Raw genomic sequence first — 21,941 nt, 5'->3', positions numbered from 1 at the left:
AGAGAGGGGTGAGATGTTGAGGACCTGAATGAGAGTTTTATGGACAACCTACAAGAGCTGAGGCTAAAGATATATTAAAGGAAGATCTAAGACTTGGCAACTAGTAAGATATGAGAGCGGAGGGAGAACAGGGGACTAAAAAATTTGGTGTTAGGATGACTAGGTTGATATGTTGAGCAAGTCCTGGACACTTTGCTGCTTTTATCTCATTGCTGCTACTGGAATATACTTTATGGGGATAACATGAGGTCCAATACTGAATAAGTACAGTGTTTAAGTGCCAGGCCCCTCAGAGAATATGATTTGTTTGATGAATGTATAGTCTTCATAAAAATTAGTGCCAAGACTCTCAGGCAATGGGATTAGTAAGATCAAGACTCCTAGAGGTTTCTATCGGGAGATTCTCTTACTTGTGTTTACAAAGTGCCAAAGCCTCTGGGAAGCAGTAAACAGCATCTCGATTAACAATTTAGTCTCTGGAAGAGGTTGCCTGGCTACGTGATTTATGGGATGGGTAACCTTTGACATGTGACTCAGCCCCTCTCGACCTCAGATTGCTCCTCTGTAACAGGGGGCTGTTAACGGTACCTTCCGTACAGGGTTATTGGCAAGTCCATATGTAAAGTGCCATCATAGGATCCCGCATTTTGTTCATGCTTTGGAACCATCAGTTAACATTACCCAGATAAAAAGGTTTTTAAAAAACCAGCCATCAAAAAAAAAAAAAAAAAAAAAAATCAGCCATCAAGATGTTTGCAAGGGAACATTTCCTAGTGACATTTATTAAATTCTTTTATGTTTGTATAGGTGGTTTATTACTATATGGGTAATGGTATATTTTATAGAGGGTGATGGATTCAGTTTTGTTTTATTTTTTCCAGCTTTACTGAGGGATAATTGACAAATAAAATTGTAACGTGTTTAAAGTTACACTGCAGTGATTGGATCTATGCATACATTGTGGAAGGGTTCCCACCATTAAGTGAATTAACCCATCCACCATCACCTCCACCGTGTCACATAGCTACTTTTTTTTTTTTTTGTGAGAACACTTAAGATCTGCCCTCTTAGCAAATTTCAAGTATACACTACAATAACAACTATAATCATCATGCTATTCATTAGATACTTGGAACTTTTTAATCTTATAACTGAAAGTACGTACCTTTTGACCAACCTCTCCTCGTTTCCCTCATTCCCTAGTCCCTAGCAACCACCATTCATTCTGTTTCCGTAATTTTGACTTTTTTTTTTTTTTTTTTAAGATTCCACATATAAGTCTGGAGAAAGGTATTTGGAGGAAGTTTTTAATTGGACTATCAGAGCAATCATTGATTTAAAAATGTTGAGATTTCCTACTACAGAAAAGTAAAAACCCATTTAAATATAATATTAGGTTAAATATAATAGTAGGTTATAAATATTAGGTTCAAAACAGTTGCAAAATTAAGTGCCCACGTATGTTCATTGCTTCTTTCTATTTCTCTGACTAGACTTCAGTTGTGTTCTCATTGAATATGTTAGGTCACAGCTGTCCTACATGTGCTTTTACCTTCTCAGTTAAAATGTTTCTTTGGAAAGACTGACATGAACACAGGAATAGATTGAAGGAACACAGATATTTCTTTGCAGCGTGGACACAACAGTATGTCAGTATCCCTCTTCCATATGAGGATTCTCTAACAGGTCTTAGAACCTCTGAAATAATTTTACTGAAATAATTTTACTAATTTTACCACCTTTAGATAATTTGGACTATGTGGGCTATAAGGTGTTGGGTTCTTCTATGTGCCATATACTGGTCTAGAAGAGAAAATGCCTGTTAGTCATGACAAGCGTTGAAAACCCTCCATTAAATAAGTTTAGATAATGGAGAATAAGAGCAAGATCTCTTCATGGTAGTGTGAATTCCTTTCATCCAGTCTAAATTTCTGTTCTCTCACTTTGTCCTGGTTCCTTCCTTCCTCAGCGATACTGAGTGAGCCTGTCAGAACTTGCTCTCTTTTTAGCCAAGATTTTCTTAATTTGATGCTTTGTGTGTACTCCTAACTTTATCCACACAGTGTCACTGTTAGGATCTAAATGGGGAAAAAAAAAATCAGTCGGTTTCACTTCCTGACTAAAAGTGCATTTTTTTTTTTAAAGATTTTATTTATTTATTTGACAGAGAGAGATCACAAGCAGGCAGAGAGGCAGGCAGAGAGACAGGAGGAAGCAGGCTCCCTGCTGAGCAGAGAACCCGATGCGGGACTTGATCCCAGGACTCCGAGATCATGACCTGAGCCGAAGGCAGCGGATTAACCCACTGAGCCACCCAGGCGCCCCTAAAAGTGCATTTTTATGTAGAAATTCCAATGGTGAAGATTCTGAGCCTCTGACGTACTCCCTTGCATGCCCAAAGTGAGAATTCACGAAATGCATTATAGGAGCCCTGGATAGTTAATGGTCTGTCAGCAACTGCAAATATTTGCTCCAGGCTAAAATTTTACCATACCAGGTCTCTCTTGGGAGTGCTCCCTGACCCTCCTCCCCACATGAAGAACACAGGATTAGGCTATTTGTTTGTTTTTTTTTTTTTAAGTAAACTCCAGATTAATTGTCATCCTGGGAAGAAAGAGAAGATTTTTACGTTCTGGTGCTCAAAAGAGGGGTGCAGGAAGAAAGAGATGATGCAGGTGGCTTGTGACCAGTGCCACGGGAGTTTCTGTATTCAGCATAGACACCCTCTGGATCACAGCTGCAAGCACGGGGGCCGCCCCATCGGCGCAGCCGGGTGAGAAGCGAGGCTGCCTGTGACGTGCTGGCTCATGTACAGGGACACCCATGGGACCGCCTGACCCCCGTGGTGGGGATAGGGCGACTCTGAGCATTTACCAAACTAAGTTGTTGAGGTGGAGTATTTGTTGTAGGAATTTGGATGAGTATAATCTAAATTAAAATTGGATTTTAAATTAAAAAAAAAAGGGATTTTTAAATGGGATTACACTATGTGTATTTCAAATTGTTCATCTCTCTCTCTCCTCCAGCTCCTCCTTCCCCAACACCAGAGGCAAAATTCAGTGCATTGTGATAAGTTAAAAAAAGACAGCAACCTCCCAGCAACTTCTACAAACATACTTTGAACCTTGCATATTGTTGAGGTCTTTACTAGTTCTTTCTCACCCCTTAAGGTGGTCAGTTTATATCCTAAAAAATGAGACTGAATTACTATAACCTTAGCTCAGTTTAAATTCTTGACTTTCACCATCAGGTTAAAGAAGGCAACAGATTTTTCAAACAAAATATTGTCTCATGTTGTTCCTTTTAAGGCTTCTAGAAACAAAATATTTGAATTTGGAAACAATGTTTTATGTATTTGCTTCTAGCTTTTCTCTTACTCTATGAAATATAAACTTTGTTGTTGGTGCTCTCCAAAGTGCTTTTTCTTTTTCTTCTTCTTTTTTTTCTTTTTCTTCTTCTTTTTTTTCTTTTTTCTGCACTAGCTAGGAGATATGGTCTCCATATGAGTGATACCTAAAATGTCTATTTTTACTGGAAAAAAAGTCGCCAAACATTTCCATTGATCCTAGTCTCGACATTTAACCCCTTTTCAGGGAGGAATCAAATCCTATATCTGAGACTGAAACAACTCAGTAGCATTACATTTAAACGTATATTTTCCTGCAATCATTTCATATGTAGCAAGGATGCAGTTTGTGAGTTCATTGAGTAAACCTAGAGGCAGTGTGCCCATTTCCTGGCTGAACTAGGTGGGTGGGGCATATTCTGCTATTTTATTACAGCACTCTTTGGGAAGCTCTGATTAGGTGAGCTATCCTAAGAGTCTGTCCAGTCAGCTCTAAGAGTAGGTTACCCCAGAGGCGGTTTTCAACATGTTTCTATTATTCTCAGTTTGGTAATTTCTCAGCATAACTACTTCTCATCCATTTGGTAGCAACTAAAGGAAGGAGGGAGGTGGTGGAACGTCTGGTGAGCCTGATTCATGATCTATACAATGCAGAATTAACTCATTTGAATGTTTCAAGAAACTTTTTTTTTTTTAATCTAAAGGGTGTCTCATGTATTTTCTTCTCTTTTTCTTTTTTGTTTAATCACAATTAAGCCACGCCAGTCACTGATTGTACTTGCTACTTAGAATGGAGGCTTGGCAATGACAGAAAATTTTCCTTTGAAGTTATGGATTGCTGCCTGGATCAATCAACCCATAGAAGATCTGGAGCTAGAAGATTGACTGGGCATTTGTGAAATCTGCCTTTCCCCACTCAGCTCTATAAGGAGCTCTTTATTTGGTCTATCGGGTTGATTGTTCGAGATCTAAAAAAAAACTTCTCTTACTAGGGACCTGACATGATATACCATAATGACTTAGAAAGAAACGTTAAACAGTCCATCCTGTCAACGGTGGCTGCCGGGCGCCGACAGACCATGGCAGGTCTTTCTATCAGGTCAATGAGCTGCTAAAAATTGTCTAAGTAGGACCCTGCCATGATAGGCCATAGTGCCTCAGAGGAAGTCATTATAGAATATCAAGTAAACAATACACATTTAAAAAAATTACTAATTAGGTTTTGCAGCAATACTTCTCGTCCTTAGGGGCTCTACAGTGAGATAATTGACCGCGACGTGAGTTATGCCTCCCAAACCCAAGGCGTGAAGGTTAATTATCATGGTGCGCAGCCCCCAGCAAAGGGGACCGTGGTGAGGAGATGTTGCCATTTCAAACATATTGTGGATATTTATTTTAAAAATATTTTTTTAAATAAAACTTCTTGGAATGGTTTTGATTAAAGGGTAAAGTGATGCAGCCACAATCCGAGCCATGAAGAAATAAGCCCAAAGGGAGAGAAACAAGGCGCACTGGAGAAACACATCAGGAGGCTTCCACGCGTGCGTGTATGCACAAGAGGGGGGCGGAGAAGTTTGTCAGGATATTAACTGACTTTGGATCGTTTCTTGAGGTACCTTTGAAGTACACGTTCCTAAAAGTGTCGTGGTCCTTATCTTGTGCCTCATCATCTCCTATGTATAGGATACATATTAAAGATGGCTTTAATATAGAGTTTTCTCCTAGCATTGATGCATACTGTCTTCCTGCAATGATGCACGTTTTTGAATAAATGATATTACCTGAAAACTTTCCGTTCACTTGCAATTTAATATTAAGGCTCTAAGTTGATCTTAATGTAATCTAACTGAATGTTTATAAAAATGATGTTAAAGATGCAGAGTCATGAGTGAAACAGGAAAGAATATTATTTCTTAAATAATTCATTTGAGAAGAAGAAATAGGTTGTAGCTTATGGCTATTATGTTGGATATGTTGCTTAAGAGGATGCTGAAGTATTATCTGAAAAGAATCGAATGCTCAAAATTTATTATTTTTTAAAGATTTTATTTATTTGACAGACAGAGGGAGCCAGAGAGCACAAGCGGAGGTTTGCGGTGCTGGGGGGGCGGGACGGGGGAAATGGCAGAGGGAGAGGGAGAAGGGGGAATCCCTGCTTAGGGAGTCCAATGCGGCACTCGATTCCAGGACACTGGGGTCATGACTTGAGCCAAAGGCAGAGGCTTAACTGACTGAGCCATCCGGGCGCCCTGAGTGCACAAAATGTAGCATGGGAGTTTGCATGTGCATGTTAAGATGCGGCTGCATGTAGGTAACAGCTGCAGAGGCAAACTGTATGAAAGTAGTAGCCACTTGTCCCTTGGCAGCCAGGAGACTGGGGTGAGATAAACACCAAATATCAGAAAAAAACAAAAAACAAAAAACGACAGCTTGCAAAACTGTTTTTTTTTTTTTTTTTTTTTTAAAGCTAGCAAAGGACCTGTTCTTGAATGTATGATGGGAGGATAGTTGAGAAGGCAAATGTCAAGGATTTGAGTTAGTGAGACCAGAAAATTTCATACTGCAATTTCTGCATGAAAATGGATACCATTGTAAGAATGGCGTTCTAGATTTCATTTATAGAATTAAGTATATTATCACTGAGAAAAGTGGTAAGGAGATGCAATTTTAGCTCCACTTGCCAAAAATCCAAAGCAATGTAGTAATAGAAGACAAGTCATACAATTTTTTTCTCCTTCCATTGGAACCAATGATTGACTTATTTGATTGTTTTTCTCCATTGAGTTAACGAAGTAGTTATTCTAAATTGGCCAGGCCAAAATTTGCATTTTGACTCATATGTCTTTCATTGGCTCTGTTTAGCATAATTTACCAAAGAAAATCATTCAACATCCATACTTCCTGTAAAGCAGCCACAAATGTTTCAGACATAAGAAATAAACACTTACCTTTCTTGCATGGGTGGAAGTTGTATCCAGCTATTAAATCGCGGATCATATCGGCTGACAAAATTTGTACTGTGTTTTCCTGTAAAAATATATTTGAGACATTTAAAACTTAGATTCCTTTGTTGTTTTGTACATTTAATAGTGTTTATAAGATGTCTCTGTTCTCAGGTGTCACACACAGATGAATTAGGTTGGCGGGACTATCTAACACAGTCTGAGAAGCAGTATGTCAGTGGAAAAATAAATGTGCCCCTCAACTATTTTTCCTTTTTTTCTTCTCTTGCTCTCCATTTTTACTTTCCTTTCATCTCCCTTTTTCCCTTTCTTTTCTTTTCCTTTCCGGTCCTGTCCTTTCCTTTTTCCTTCCCTTCCCTTCCTTTCCTTCTTTCCTTCCTTCCTTTTGTTCCTCTTTTGGAAGGAGTCAGAATAAAACTAAATCAACCATGAGAATAAAAGCAAGTATGTTTATCAAACCAATTTTACCACAAAGTTAGGGGACAAATTTCTGGGTTTGGTATTTTTTGGCTTTAAAAACATGAAGTTATTGTCTGTAAATAATCAGTCCCAGAGACTGCTTTGTGTGCTATCTCTGGTGAGAGCCCCACCTTTTTTTTAATGATCCAAGAACCTAGCAGTGGTTGAGTCAGCTCTCTCCCCATGGAAATAACAGCGATCAACGTAATAAGAGTTTGTTTTAGGAAATCAGGTTTAGCTTGTGCACGTCACGTGAGTTTGAGGGAAGCACAGTTGCAGGTACATGTGTGAAATGGGAAACAGGAATCCTCAGAGCTGGTGAACCAGCTTATCCCCTCTGTTGAGCCTCAGAAGCATGGCGATGCCTCCAAGGCATTAAAATGAATTTTATTTTTCACACAGATTGACACCAAAGCAAGAAATGGAAGCATTTTCTGTGTAGCACCTGAGATGACAGTCATCTAAAGCACTTGAAGTTTTAACTCTGAAAGTCTGCTTTTGTTCTTACATGTGTAATTAAACACGGAAATACAGGTACCAAACTCCACCACAGGAATAAACAGATAAGAGTGTGTGTGTGTGTGTGTGTGTGTGTGTGTGTGTGTGTGTACATGCTCACACAGGCATGTATATCCAACACAATTACTAATTACATAAATATACTGATTATTTATTATATGTCTTATGTGTTCTAGGTTCTGAGAATATATTGGTAAACAAGAAAGGAAAAGTCCCTGTTCTTGTAAATGAATAAAGAAATATATATTTTCAAGCAGAGGTGAATGCTATAAAGAAAAGCAGGGATTGATGGGGGAGGCTAGTTTAAAAAGAATCATTCCTTGCCAGAGATGTCTTCTGCCAGCCATGCATGTTATCTGCAGAATAAGTCTCTCACATAGTGGGCCAGGTGAGTAGAAAGTCCCTGGGGTTGGCCATGAGTTCAAAACCAGCAAAATGCGGGGGTGACTTGGACAGACATCAGAGGCATAACAAGGTCAAAATACAGTGTACCTTGAGGACTGGTATAGGGTTGTGCCTTCTAAGAACAGTAGGAAGCCACTGGAAGGTTCTGAGCAAATGAGGACCATGGCCTAATTTCTTTCTTAGATCACTCTGGCTATTATGTGAAGAACAGACTATAGAGGGGCCACTCTGGGAGCACGGAAGCTGTCAGGAAGCCATTATAACAGTCAAGGAAAGAGCTGATGGTGGCTAGAGTGTAGGTGGAGACTTCAGATATGGCCAAGTTCGGGATCTATTATATGGGCACAGCCAATATCCAATATTCCAAATTCCATATTCCATTTCCAATATTCCAAATATTGGTATGAGAAAAAGTAAGTAATTAAGGATGGCTGCCAGATTTTTAGCCTGAGTAATCAGATGGAAGGTCATGAAATTTACTGAAGTAGGGAAGACCAGGCAAGAGCAGTGTGGGGGTTGGGAAGAGAAACCATTAGTTCTGTTTTGGACTTAAGCTTGAGAGGCCAATAGGATCTCAAAGTGGAAGTGTGGTAGGCCACTGGCTAGGTGAGGCTGCCGATACAAACTTCAGTCATTGGTCTAGAGAAATTATTTAAAATCATAGAGCAAAATGAAACCCTTTAAGCAGAAGGTATGGGCATGGAAGATAATGGGTCCTGGGATTGAGCCCTAGAATACAAAAAGAAAAACCAGCAAAAGAAAGGAATTGTCAGAGATAGGAGGAAAAGTATGATATTTTAGAAGATATGTCGAAGAGTGCTTCAAAGAGACGAATGAACAACTGAAAATCGACCATAGGATTTGGCAACATGGAGGCTGGTGGTGGCCTTGACATGTGTTGATTCAGTGGACACATAGGATACTCCTCAAGAGAGACTAAGATCTAAGAAAACAGATGCAAGAGGAAGGCAATGCTTCTTAGGACTTTGGGTGTAAAAAGGAGAAGATGATAGTTGGAGGATGCAGCATCAAGAGAAGGTTTTGTTGGGTAGTTTAGTTGGTTTTTAAGTCCAGAAGTACTGGAAAGTCCTTGAACAGGCCAGAGAGAATGATACGTAGGACTTAGGTTGGAGCAGAATCAATAAGAGGGAAGAAAAAATACATGGGTAGCAATGGGATAACTGGCACTGGACTCAGTCAGGGCAAGATGAAGATTTTATCTTCTGATTGCTTCTATTCTCAACGAACTATGAAGCAAGGCCATCAGCTGAGAGTGAGGAGGGAGGTTTTGGAGAAAGAGGCATTTGAGGAGAAAGAAAACATGAGATGGCTAACTTAGAGGGCAGGAGAGTATACTGACCAGGGAAATTTAGTGTGGTTGGCTAGTAGCCAGTATGGTTCATCAGTAAGCTGGTATGACTGTGCAGTTTTCTCCATCCACATTTAGTCACTCAGGTACAGGGGCGGGGGCAAAGAGTGTTGGGTTTAAGTCCTGGCCAGGGCTTTACCAGGCAGGCATTTTGGAAGGAGAGATGGATGCCAAGGGCTGCAGGTATATGTGCTAATGTGATTGTGGGTGAGCAAAATAAAGCTACTGAGGAAGGAAGTAAGGACATCAGAGGAAGATGGATAGTGAGAAAGTGGAGGATAGAGTGAAGGAAGTGTCACGTCCAGGATGAGTAGTAGCTGCCACGTGAAGGGGCAGTGGGTGGTAAAACCTGAAGACATCCTTTAAAGTGGTGGGTTTTAAGGTTGTGGGAGTGACAATAAAGAGGTAGTATAAAGCTACCTGCCTCCAATAAGAAGTTTTGGGTCAGATGGTGGGGCAGAACCCAGTGCCCTTTAGAGGGAGTGGCTGGGAAAACAGTACTCTCAGAAGATTGCCAGGTTTCGACTAAAAGAGAATGGAAGTGACCATTCAGAAGAGAGTTCAAGGATTCTGGGGATTTTGTGGATGTGATATCATGAGTTCCAAGGACCTTGTGAAAAGGTCTGGGTGGTGTGATTGGGTGGTAAGTTACATTTCATTTGGGGGTTTAAGAGTTCCAAGAGTGAGAATGACCCAAAAGACTTGGATTCCACAAAGGTAGCCTCCAGCTTAAGGAAGGATTACACCTAGAGTTGGTTTATAATGGAGTTTTTGTAGAATGTGCAAACATTTCACTCTAGGAAAAAAAAAATATTCTTGATAGGCTCCAAGGTTAATTCCCCAAAGCACTGGAAGATAAATGTTGTTTATAGGAATGTAGAGCATACCCGCCAGACATACAAGTGTTTCTCTGTGAAGTCTGGTTTAGAATTTCCGTGTGGAGGAAGACATATGCCTCCATTCAGGAATGGGACAGAGTGCCTTCTGGTAGAAATGAGCGATGTTTGCTTTGGTTGTATTGGTAGTGGCCTTCACTCAGAGAAAAGGCTAAACCAGGGCCTGGTGTGATATGGATAGAAGTTGAAGAAAGAATTTCCAGGGGGCAGGATCAGTGGTATGAAAGAGGAGTGAGGATGGAGGACTGAGGAGAGAAAAAGAAGGGAGGCATTCTGGAGTTGGCAAAGGATATGTGGAGGAGATAATGAACATCAGAAGAAATGAGTGTTGGTGGAGTGAGGGAACTCTACTCCTTTAATTTCTTCTGATCTTTTCCATTTCTTTCCTAACTCTTCCCCAATTTCTCCTCTTTGTGTGATGATGCCCTATCACCAGACACCGCTGTTGACTATCCCTCAGCTGATAGGTAAGCGGAGTGTGGAGTGGCAGTTTTCAGTCAGTGGTGAAGGGAAGAAAGGGGAAGGAAAGGAAGTCTCCTCCAAGCAGTGTTTTGGGGAGTCAATCATGACCATCAGTAAGGGACAAATGTAAATCGGTTTTCTGTAAGCTGGGGCACTGACAGAATATATGCATATGTATTAGAAAATTATAATGCATTCCTATCACTAATGACATGAAGGGAGTTAATAGGATTTAATATCTATAGCTGACTAGAAAAACAGAGTATCCTGTTTAAATTTCCAGTAAGTAATATGTTTTGTGATTTCAAATTTTGGTTTTATAATCAGGATAATAGATAACTGAGATTATATTTGTATTTTATGAGTACATACATGGTTTATGAGCATGTATTAAAATTTACAATATTGTATTTCATTCAAAGACATGCATCTCAGGCATCATTTTCTAAGAACTGAAGTTTAACTTAAGATTTTGTTTTTGGAACTGACATATCCAAAGCATTTGAATTCACGTTTTTAAAAATTTTCCTCCCTGGTAGCAATGAAATTAAAGTTATATATTATCATAGGATTGCTGTTCTTTATAAGTTTTGGTATTAGCTGCTTACTTTTTAATTGCATAAGGTATTATAATACGAAAATCCTGTATTTTTGAGATGACTGAGTCCCTGCATGGTTTTCTAAATGAGAAGTGATAAGGAGTTCTTTGAGAATAAGAGCCACTTTCCACTGACTTAATTTCTACAACATCAAAGGCAAAAACATGACTGTTATTTAGTATCTAACAAAGTACATTATGTCTGCCTGAGAGGGAAATGTTATACAATGGTTGAAGATGGGGGCAGACAGACCTAGTTTGGAATCAGCCCATCTTGGTGCAAGTTGTGTGTCCTGGCAAGTTCTGTCACCTCTTCAGGCTCAGACTCCTCATAGCAAAGCTAGAACAATCATGCAACAGGCCTCCCAGGATGGTTGGGAGGATTAAGTAAAATATGCAGATGAGTGTTTAGCAAATAGTGTTCAGTAACTACTACTGTTCATGGTAAGAAAGAAAAAGGGGCGTGTGTATGTGTGCGTGTGTGTGTGTGTGTGTGTGTGTGTAATAGTTGACCAGATGGTTGGAATATGAAGCTTCAAGGAAAATGTCTAAAAGACCGTGGTAGAGGTGTGTTTGGTACCAAGCCCTGATACCTCTACCAGACTGATGCTGTGCTCCCCAGGTCGCTCACTGTCATAGCTGCTCCCTTTCTGGGGAATCGCTCTCAGCTGTACAGGCCATATCTCTGCCCACCCTCCCCCTGACCTGGAGGAAGGCCTCAGCCAATGACAGAAGACTGGCCTGCTTGCCTCCTCACGTGACCAGTTCTCCTCTGTTTAGGAGAGCCACAGCAGTGGTTCCTCAACATTTGCCCAGATCTATGCAAATGACTTCACGTGCCAGACACATCAGGGACAGAATAGAGTGACTCAGCTTTGCAGGTAGGGCTCCCAGAGCTCCACAAGGGGGTCTAACAGAAAAAGAGCTAGCTGCCAGCCCCAGATTGAGAGTAAACGTAAAACAGAAGTTTTACTAAAAATTCAATTCTGAGCCCCCTAGTGGCTAAAGCGAAAGAAGAGAGACACGTTAATCACACGAATGCATTAGTGGCAACTGTCCAAAGCACACAATGCCTCAGTGCTACAGTCTGGCAAGAACTTGTCACATAGCTCTTCACACAGGGCACACTGCGTAGTGACAGTGACAGGTGTCCCTGCCATGAAGGCAACACTGTTTTTCTACCGTCTTTTGTGGCAGCATATTCATTGAGGGCTTTCAACGGAATTCCTGTTCCTCTCAGGAGTGGAGAAAGGCAGATGGGTGAGGTCCAATGGCATAGTTTTATGGAGGTCTGAATTAGTCTGGAGCTAAAACCTAGACTCTCTAGACCAGAGGAAGGACTATGTCCATTATGCCCTCCCCTACCCACCCTGCCCCACTCAATCTCTCAGCTCTGGTAGAGAAGATGCGGGACAGTAAGCAGATATAGGTTCTTTTGAGGAGGAGGGGGCATAACCCCGGGAGCAGGTTTTCTGTGCCACTGAAAAGATCTGTCTCAGAGGAATGGGAAGTTCATAGTGTTTTGTGAACACCAAGTGGTCGCACCGATACGGACATTTTAACAGAGACCTGCTCCACCGGCGAAGAGTGTATCGTCCCCAGAAACAGGACTTGGCAGCCTTCTCTTGTCACGTGATAGTTTTAAGCTGGCCTTCAGAAAGACTGTCCCGCAGATTTTTTGCTTAGATAAACCTGATGGCTGTGCACTGTTCACTTACAAAGGTTCTATTCAATTCAGATCACTTCAGCGATTTGAGGAAGGGAGAATAGGTTAAACAGTAAATGGGGAGTTTACAGCGGATTGCACATCTGCCAGCTTTTTCTGGGGACACGTCAAGTCTGTCACTGCAAAGATAAGTTAGAGGAGAGATATTAAATATCCCTTTTGTTCCTGTTCTAAACCTGTTACTCACAAAGCTCAGGAATTGTCCCCTTTGGAACGCTGAAGAGAGGAACCAACACAGTGGCAGGTTTTGAGAAAGAACATCCTGCTCTCCTCAAAGAAATGTTCCTAGAGGGTGGCCTGGGTTGTTTTCCTTGAAGATTTTCTAGAGTGAACAGATGTAACAATTTTCTATAATTTGCCTTGGTGCAGATGCTGAAAGAGAGCATTCACAATAAAATATATGCAGTATATGTAATTTCGCTTGGATGTTCTGGGGGTTTTAGAGTAAAAATGTGTACCTGCAAGCTGTTTTATGGTTTCTCGGCCATAATGATCTCTGTTACACAGAAGGCTACAACTGCGACTCCTCCTTCACGCACAGGCGTTCCAAAAATATCTCGATAATTTTGTGAATTCTGCAAGGCACAGTGCTCTCCCTGTGTTGGCTTGGGAAGTGTGTTAAAATGTTCAGTTTCTCTTTGTGATAAATTTATGAAGTAATCCCGTGAACGGGGAGGATGGTGGATGGTCTTTGAAAGGGGCCCTCGCACCAGGTGCAGCCACCCCAAGGCCAAAGAACTTGAGCTGGGGTTAGGCGTTATGACCGCAGATAAAGCTAATTTATGGAAACTGCCTTACTGTACTGATAAAACGGGAGAAAAGTGGTGGAGAAGGTGGTGAGAATTCTTAATAGCTGCAGCTTGCTACCTGCCTCTGGGGAGTCTGTGCTTAATGCTCGTGGCGTTCCTCAGGGGATGGATAAGGAGAGGGGCCGGGGCGTCACTGCGAAGCCAAATCCCCAGACAGTCAATGAGCGAATGCTCTGCTGCGTGTGTCCTCTGCCGGCTCAATGGTTGACCCTCCCTCCAATTGTCAGCCCAATTTACCGACTGTTTCATTTGTCCCTGTGCACAGAAATATATTTTCCACAGTAATTGCGAAACGGGCTGCTACCGGCGTCTTCCACAACACACATACTTGTTGAGTTCAATAGTTACCGTTGGGGTTCCACTGGTCCTCTCCACCCAGCACAAACAAGAAGTTTTCTACCTCCACAACGCAGTGGTGGGCACTGTTGTACGGCATAACTGGAATTGGGGGGGGGGAGGGGAGAAAAAGACGCATGAAATTCTCCATCTCAGGACTTGATACCTTGGCGCCCTAGTTATTTGCTTCTACCAAAGGGCACAGAATGTGAGAGTAAGTCGGAAGGAAGACGAGAGCATAAGCAACAGAGCGGGGAACCCACCCATCCACAGGGACTCAGCCTTGTGTGTTCCCGGCAATTTCAAACCCAACCCCTTTTGACTAATTTTACATAATGTTATCCGGCAAATTAGTCAAGGACAACCTGTCATGCCGCTTTCGATTCTGAAGTTCTCCTCACCTGCCTGATGACGGAGATTGCATTCTAAAACAACGACCGATCCTCCCAAGTGGTCAGAGCTAGAGGTTATTTCTTGGAAGAAATAACCCCGCATACACTTGGAGCCATGAAGATGCTCTGCCCAGACTTGGTTTGCTGGCAATCTTTCCAGAAACAGACTCAGGGTGCTCGGGAGCTTTCTATTCCACAGCAATGAGCAAGCTGAATTTCCATACAGTTTTAAGTTTTTAAATTAAGGTCCTGCTGATTTAATGCCTTCTCCAAATGTATACGCTTAATCTCCTGTACAATGTCATTAGCAGCACAATCACACATTTTCTATCTATCTGCTTAGGAGCTCTTCTGGAACAAAGATAAAAACTGTCAGGAATATCACAAATATCCATTCCCTTGGTCTCGCCCTTCCCCCCACACACCCCCACCCCCCGGCCCTCCCCAGCCCCAATGTGGTGGCTTCGAGGAGGGCCTGTTCTTCAGAAACCCACCCAAGCCAGGTTTCTCTGCATTTGTCTGTTTTCATTTACATTCTCTTTCGGGGACATGCACAGGGAGGCCAGGACAGCCCGGTCAGCCCGTGTGCCGCACAGCGCTGGCCTCTGCTATTATCGTCTCATATGGCAAATGTAAACTCACACGGAATTAGTTATCATATCACATGCGGTGGTTTGGACCCAGTGACACCAGTAGGAAAAATGATGTCCTTGTTCAGCTCGTCATATGGGCACCTTAAATCTAGGTGAGGACAAATGGGGAGGTGATGTGCATGTTCAGGCAGGGAACTTATTGCTTGACACGGATCAACAGAGCACTTAAGAAACCAGTGCAGTGGGAAATCAGTATGAGTCAGGGCCGGCTCTCACTTTGTGCTCTTTTGCTGGTGCTGAAAGACAGAGAGCCTAGCTTATAGCCAACTTATTTTGGATGATATATATCTCTCATTTCATTTTGTTTTCCCTACCTTTTCTTTTTCTCAGAATGCACTTATGCTGGCTAAGATATGTAAATACCATGAATAAGGAACAGGCATAGCTTTGAAATCTGTAACACAGCTTCCGAAAGAGCAAATGAGATCATTTAAGCTTCTTACTAAAGGATTTTAGGAGTTTGGGTTATTTTATTAGTTATTTATTTTTTACTATGAATATTCATTGCTTTTGAACTTATGTCTATAATACCAGAAGGCCTTGGTACGGAAACCCCTGATTTCTGTGATAATGTGGAAAACTAGGTATGGATTTGTATGGTCCATTAATTAGGTCACTGACTTGAGGAGTCATCTTGGGGATGTCCTTTTGTCCCTCTACCCTAAGGTATCTCTTTGGAAAATGCTTTTAACCATACAGCTCTGCAGGGACACCATCTAGTTTCTCAGAATCCAGTGGGGCAGAATATGCGTTGAGTTTGCAGACCAACAAAAATGGAATGGGTTTCAAACATCAAAAGAAAAAAAAAAAACATCATTGTTTAGATGATGATGCCAGTTCCCAAAGAGCCAACAGAAAACTAGGCTACTCATATGTGCTGGATGCTGTGTCCATCGGGAACAGCCCGGTGCCACTCCAGTTCTTGTTCGTATCATCTGGGCAGTGTAGACTCCCAGCATGTTTGTCATCGGCAGGCATCTATTCTCATGGGACGCGGGTAGGAGCCATGGGCTATAACCAACTTCTGTTATGACTGCCACTCTTGCAATATTTGAATTTTTGGTCAGTTCAGTGCCCAAACTTTATAAATAAGGAAAACCTGTATTACCATCTTTTTAACTAGAAGTCCAGTTCGATAATAGAGCGCGATCTCTGAAAATATAACAATACTTGCGTTTTGTTCTTGCCGTTTATTTGCTCCCACTCAGGCAAGCAGAAATTAAGTGAAGGAAATAATAGATGATTTATTCTTAAGCCTCTTTTTCATTTGATTACCCCTATTGTTATGCTTTATGCAAACAAATGAAAACTATTGCACTAAACCATGGAAACTTCAAAATAAGAGAGAAGCTTTTTGAAGTCCTCGTATAAAGGCTACTTGAAGGCATTCCCATTTTTTGCTCTTGTTTTTAAACCTCATACACTGTATATCTTGGCTGAGTATTTTAGTATTCTCATTCCTGAATTATTGTCTTTTTTAAATTATTACCGTGAATCAGGAGGCTATAAATACACACAAATAACTCTTTGAAATTATTCTGAGTGTGTAACGTTCCAAATTTATTAGAAAAAATCTATATTAAATCAATGTTTGCGTTTTGCAAAAGACCTAATTTGACTTCTGATTAAACCTGAAGCAAAACAAAATAAATAGGGCAGTGAACGAGAGCAAACATCTGTTTAAAATGGCATTGGGCCCTGCACGTATTGATTACCTTTTAAATAACAAGGAATCCAGGCCTGACCCTTTTCAGATTTCTCGAGAGGTGGGTGCCTGCCTTGCCCTCACAGGCGGGTATTGGAGGAGAAGTTTGTACTCATGTTCATATACAGCCCAGTGCGAGTTTTTAGCGTGTCAGTCAGTGAGTTAGAGGGAAAGGGTAAAGAGAAGCTAATCAGGATGAAATGAGATTAAAGGCTGTCTAATTTTACAGCAACTGTGATCCATCAGCCACTGTGAAAGTGACAGTGGAAATGAATGATGGAGACAGACAGGTGGGGCTGTACATTTCACTGATTTATCCTCAAATGCACTGGGCCTTATTTTATTGAGTGAACATGACCGCATTTATCATGACTGTCATCTAAACCCACTTCCCTCCATTTAAAAAGGTCACTTTACTCAGAGGGAGTAGGAGAGAGGCACTTTCAAATCAGATTTAAAATCTCATAACACGTGTTTATAAGGCCCTTTGTGAGAATTCTAAACTTTACTAAACAAACTGAAAGTGCCAGAAGGAAAAGTGGGGCGGAGGGAGCCAAAAAATAAAAAGAAAAAAAACCTTCGTCACCTGAGGGAACACATTTGTTCAGTCTCTGAATCGGAAGTAATTTGTACCATGTTTCCCTTTCCTGCCCCAAACACCTGAGATACTATCCTAGTCTGGGACATTAAATACAGCATTTACATTTAGTATTTTTAATTAAGAAAGTGGGAAGCAAGCAACACTATGAAAATAACTTGGACAGGATATTAAGTCACAGTATTCACTCAGCAGAATGACTAATCATCACACACTCAAGAGATGTTAGCAACTGTTACAAGCGGCCATAATTTACTTACATACTTGTTCATTGTTTTCTCCTAAATTTAAGGCCATAAAAAAAAAAATCTCAATTACACAAGGTCTTTTACCCCTCCCTGTACCAGTGCAATGAAGTGTCCTAGAGAATGTTATGCACAAAATTGGTCTTCGTGGATATGACAAAGGAGAGTCAAATCCTCAAGACTATTTTGTGTTCCTTCTCATTCTGCTAATCACCATTTACCGAACATATACCATGTGCCAGACACTGTTCCGGGGCTATAGATACATAGGAAGAAATTAAATATGTAATTATATTCATGTATAGTTTTCTGTATTGTATTTCCAAAAATATAACAACAGTTTTGTTTTTTTCTTGCCATTCATTTGCTTCCATTCAGGCAAGCAGGAATTACGTAAATGAAATCATATCTGACATTATAATACACGATAAAATGCAATATGTGATAAAATATATCAAGATTTTATTTACCCACATCTTTCATTTAATACAACTAACTTCAAAGGAGGCATTACTCACTTGTTTTATCTCTGTAAGGAATATCGAGAGGTTAAGTCACTTGTTGAAGGTCATACTCAGCTAATGAACGGCAGAGAAAGAATCTGAACACAGGGATAACTGGATCCCAACCCACGCTCTTGTCCATTTCACTCTACTGATTTTCAATAGGTGTGTTCATCCAACCAACAAGTAATTACTGAGTACCTGTGTGTTCAATGATGGTGCTCTTGAAATTTCTGTGTAATTTTTTTGTATTGAATCATATTTTAAAAGTTTATTATTTTCATATTGAAAAGAATCCTTAACTAGAGCAAGGGGACACTCCTATAATTTTTTTTAAATAAATCCAGATAAAGAGTTGGTTTTCTCAAAGTAAGGTATGGTTGTTTGATGAAGCCAGTGGTCAGAAAAACACTGAAAAAAATCAGCCAGTTAAGGATGGGTAGAGTCTATTGGCGGAGAGTTTTTATCTAAAAAACAAAAACAAAACCAAAAAACACTGAGGTCGTATTTTGACCTTGTAAGCAGATTCAAAATATCTTGGGTATAGAGGTGCTTTTCCTGACATATGAAATGTACAGAGGCTTGTTGTATTTATGTGGGTCTTATCCTGGTAGAGACCCACACGACCCTATTTCCTCCCATATATGTCTTAAGGAACATATATCTCTTCCCGCAGAAAGTATAAGTATCCTTCCGAACAATACATTTTCATGAACATCCAAAGAAGAGACTGAATAGGGCGGTGCTAAGTTTACAGGTCTGCTAGATAAATGGTTGTTGAGAGCTTATCATTTGGCTGTAACGCTATGAGGGGCCTTGATTTTCTATTGGCTTCAAATACTTAACCTTGCAAAACTGTCCAATATGAGATAACTCTTAAATTTTTTTTAAAAAAGAGTTTATTTATTTGACAGACAGAGATCACAACTAGGCAAAGAGCCAGGCAGAGAGAGAGAAGGAAGCAGGCTCCCTGCTGAGCAGAGAGCCCAATGTGGGGCTCCATCCCAGGACCCTGGGATCATGACCTAAGCTGAAGGCAGAGGCTTAACCCACTGAGCCACCCAGGCACCCAATTCTTAAATTTTTTTCAAAAAAATTAATGCCCATGGTAAAAATGAAATCTTATTCAAAGTCGAGATATGCAGGACCGTATGTTTTCCTTCTATCCCTGCCCCTCAGCCTTTCAGTTCCAACCATAGAGGCGATCACTGTTAGCATGATCTTGGATTTCCCTTTAGAGAGCTTATATATAGGAGTCATTATCTTTAATACAAATGGCAGCGGCATACTCTGGGCACACCTTGCTTTTTTTGCGCTCAAGAATGCATTCACTTCCTCTTTCTCCACCAGTCAAGTGTTTGTTCAGCTGCTACTCTATGCCAGGCAGCGTTCGCCTGCTGGGGAGGTCATGGCGGAAAAGAGCATCAAGGAACGTTCCAGTCAGGGGAAGCACGAAGTGCGCATGTCCACATGTCCACGAGTAAGTAGGCACTTTTGTTTCAAATGACAGGTGCAGTGAAGAAAAGTACAGCAGGGTCAGAAGACAGAGAGTGACGGGGGTGGGGGATGTCGCTAGTGGTTAGGGAAGGCGTTTGTGAGTAGACTTCTGAGTCCTCCCCAGCTGACCGAGGTGAGCCAGGGAACCATGCAGGGGAGAGGTGTGCGAGTAACGAGCACAAAGGCCTTGAGGCACAGGTGTGGAATGAATGGAGAATGGCACAAAGACTGGAACAGAGAGATCTGAGATGGAGGCCAAGGGCAGGGCAGGTGCGAGAGTGCAGGCTTGGTCAGAAGATAACACTTGGAATGTCCACCACTGCATTTTTTTTTAAACAGCTGCACAGTGTTCTGTTTGATGGGGATGGTATAATGTATTCCATTCTTCATTCATTCAACAAGCATTTATTCAACACTCATTATGGGCAGACACTTTTCTGGTTGCTGATAATGTGGCAGGGAACTAAGCTCTCTTAGAGCTTACATGACAGGGGAGGGAAGTATGTAAACAAATACATAATGAACAGGAACACAGCCAAATGAAAATAGATGATGTAAGGAGGAAGAAAATGGGATTCTGTGTATACACAGTGCGTGCCTGGTTATCGCTCTAGCTGGGGTGCCCAAGGAATGGCATTTAAGATAGAGCTTGAAGGGCTAGAGGGAGGCACCGTTATAAAATGAGGGCAAGGAGTCCACGCCAAGAGAGCCTGAAGCACAAGGGAACTGGGCGTGCCTGGGAAGCCCGGAGAGGTCTCTGTGTCTGGGACTCTGAAGGTAAGTAAGGCCAAAGCGTCGCGGGATGAAGGCCGGAGGCAGGAGGCTGAGGCGGGGTAGATGGGTCCTCATAGGCCATAGTAAGTGCAATGGATTCCATTCTTGGCATGATGGAAAGGCCCTGGCGGGGTTTTAAGCCACCGAATGATGTAATCCGATCTCTGTTTTAAAACCATTACTCTGGCTCCTGTAGATGGGGGAGGGAGAAAGGGGAAAGCGGGAGACTAGGTAGAGCACCACTCTTGTGGCTGAGATGGGAGGTGATGGATGCCTGATCAGGAAGCAAAGCTAGGGATGGACAGAAGGGACATATGTGGAAGGTTGTTGCTACCAATGGTGCTCTGCTGTGTCCTTGGAGGCAAGCAGCGTGCACACATGGGAGGTCATCTGTAGGACTGATTCCTCTAAGGGAAATTTCTGGGCCAAAGGATGGCTGTGTTTTAGATTTTGTTGGATATTGTTAAACTGTACCCCTTTTTATAGTGATATCTTTGGTAGGTGAGCAATTGGGATCAAGTTAAAATACAAATGGGCCCATATTGAATTAGGCTAAAGGTTGAGCATCTTTTCATAAATTTCAAATCTATCTTTTTATTGAAAGAGTTTATTTTTAAGCAATCTCTACATCCTATGTGGGGCTTGAACTTACAACCCTGAGATCAAGAGTCTCATGTTGTAGTGACTGAGCCAGCCACATGCGCTGAAATCTGTCTTTTATATATTTTTTCTGTGGGATTTTCAATTTCATGATATCAGAATTTATGTTACCTATAATTATGTGATTTCTGTTTTTGAAGTGTTCTTTTCTATGGCATTATCTAGACTGGCAAAATAAAAATGACATTTTGTAAGCATGATGTTGTTAGAGTGTATAGTTGTGAAATATTTACTCGTTGAAGCAAATTCAAATAGCATTTACATGTTGTTGTAAACAAATATAACCTGAAAGAAAGATGCCCCACTTTAATAATATTGAATGAGTATTCCTTGCCATTGGATCATAGAGGAATTTTTTTTCCATAGAGGAATTTTTTAAAACAATTTAGTCAACTTTATAGCAAGTGTAATTGAGAAAATAAATAATTAAAAATTTACTAGTTAGTTTAATACTACCCTTTATTCTTTCTGCAGAGACCTATCAACTTGGCCAATGATTCCCTGGGGATAGAAACAGATGCATAATAAAACCCTTTACATGAGGCAGGGGCTGGATAGATACTGTTGAATAAATAATTCAAAGAAAAGGCTCTACTTTTCTTTGTCATATTTGGATTGTACAATCTCTGCAAACTACCAGTAGTAGTTTGTATATTGGGGGATGACTTGATCACTAAGGACAATTAGTCTGGAAAATTAAGCCCTGTAAGAAATTTACATGGTCTGAGTCCAGTGATGAGCTGGCTGAAGTTCTGAGTTAACCCAAAGGTTACCAACATTTTCTCCCTCGTCCCCAACTTGTTCTGAGCACACGGAGCCAGGTTCCCAGAGTCCCACTGGAGACAAAATTATTGAAGTGAGTTCATGATACATAAATCTGAAAAGAGGGCATGTGTAGTAGGTTTTGGATGCTATGCATGAACCAAGAGAGCCTGTTTCTCTCTTACAGTTCAGAATTGTATCTACTGGAGAGTTTTCCTGACAAAGAGTATGGCTTTGATACTTCCTCTCTTGTAACTATGGTAC

At 41.1% G+C, this 21,941-nt stretch overlaps 1 protein-coding gene across 1 annotated transcript in view; it reads right to left on the bottom strand.

Moving 5' to 3' along the window:
• The window catches only part of KLHL14 (kelch like family member 14), a 97,804-nt gene that overhangs the window by 8,006 nt on the left and 67,857 nt on the right, over positions 1–21,941 (bottom strand). The window contains exons 4-5 of the mRNA XM_047698031.1: positions 13,901–13,990; positions 6,295–6,373 (exon numbers count right to left, since the gene is read on the bottom strand). Of these exons, the coding sequence (XP_047553987.1) occupies positions 6,295–6,373; positions 13,901–13,990 (169 nt within the window). The remainder of the gene's footprint in view (positions 1–6,294; positions 6,374–13,900; positions 13,991–21,941) is intronic.

Source organism: Lutra lutra, chromosome 12, assembly GCF_902655055.1.
Source record: "Lutra lutra chromosome 12, mLutLut1.2, whole genome shotgun sequence".
Lineage (NCBI taxonomy): Eukaryota > Metazoa > Chordata > Mammalia > Carnivora > Mustelidae > Lutra > Lutra lutra.
This window is presented reverse-complemented; position numbering and strand designations above follow the sequence as displayed.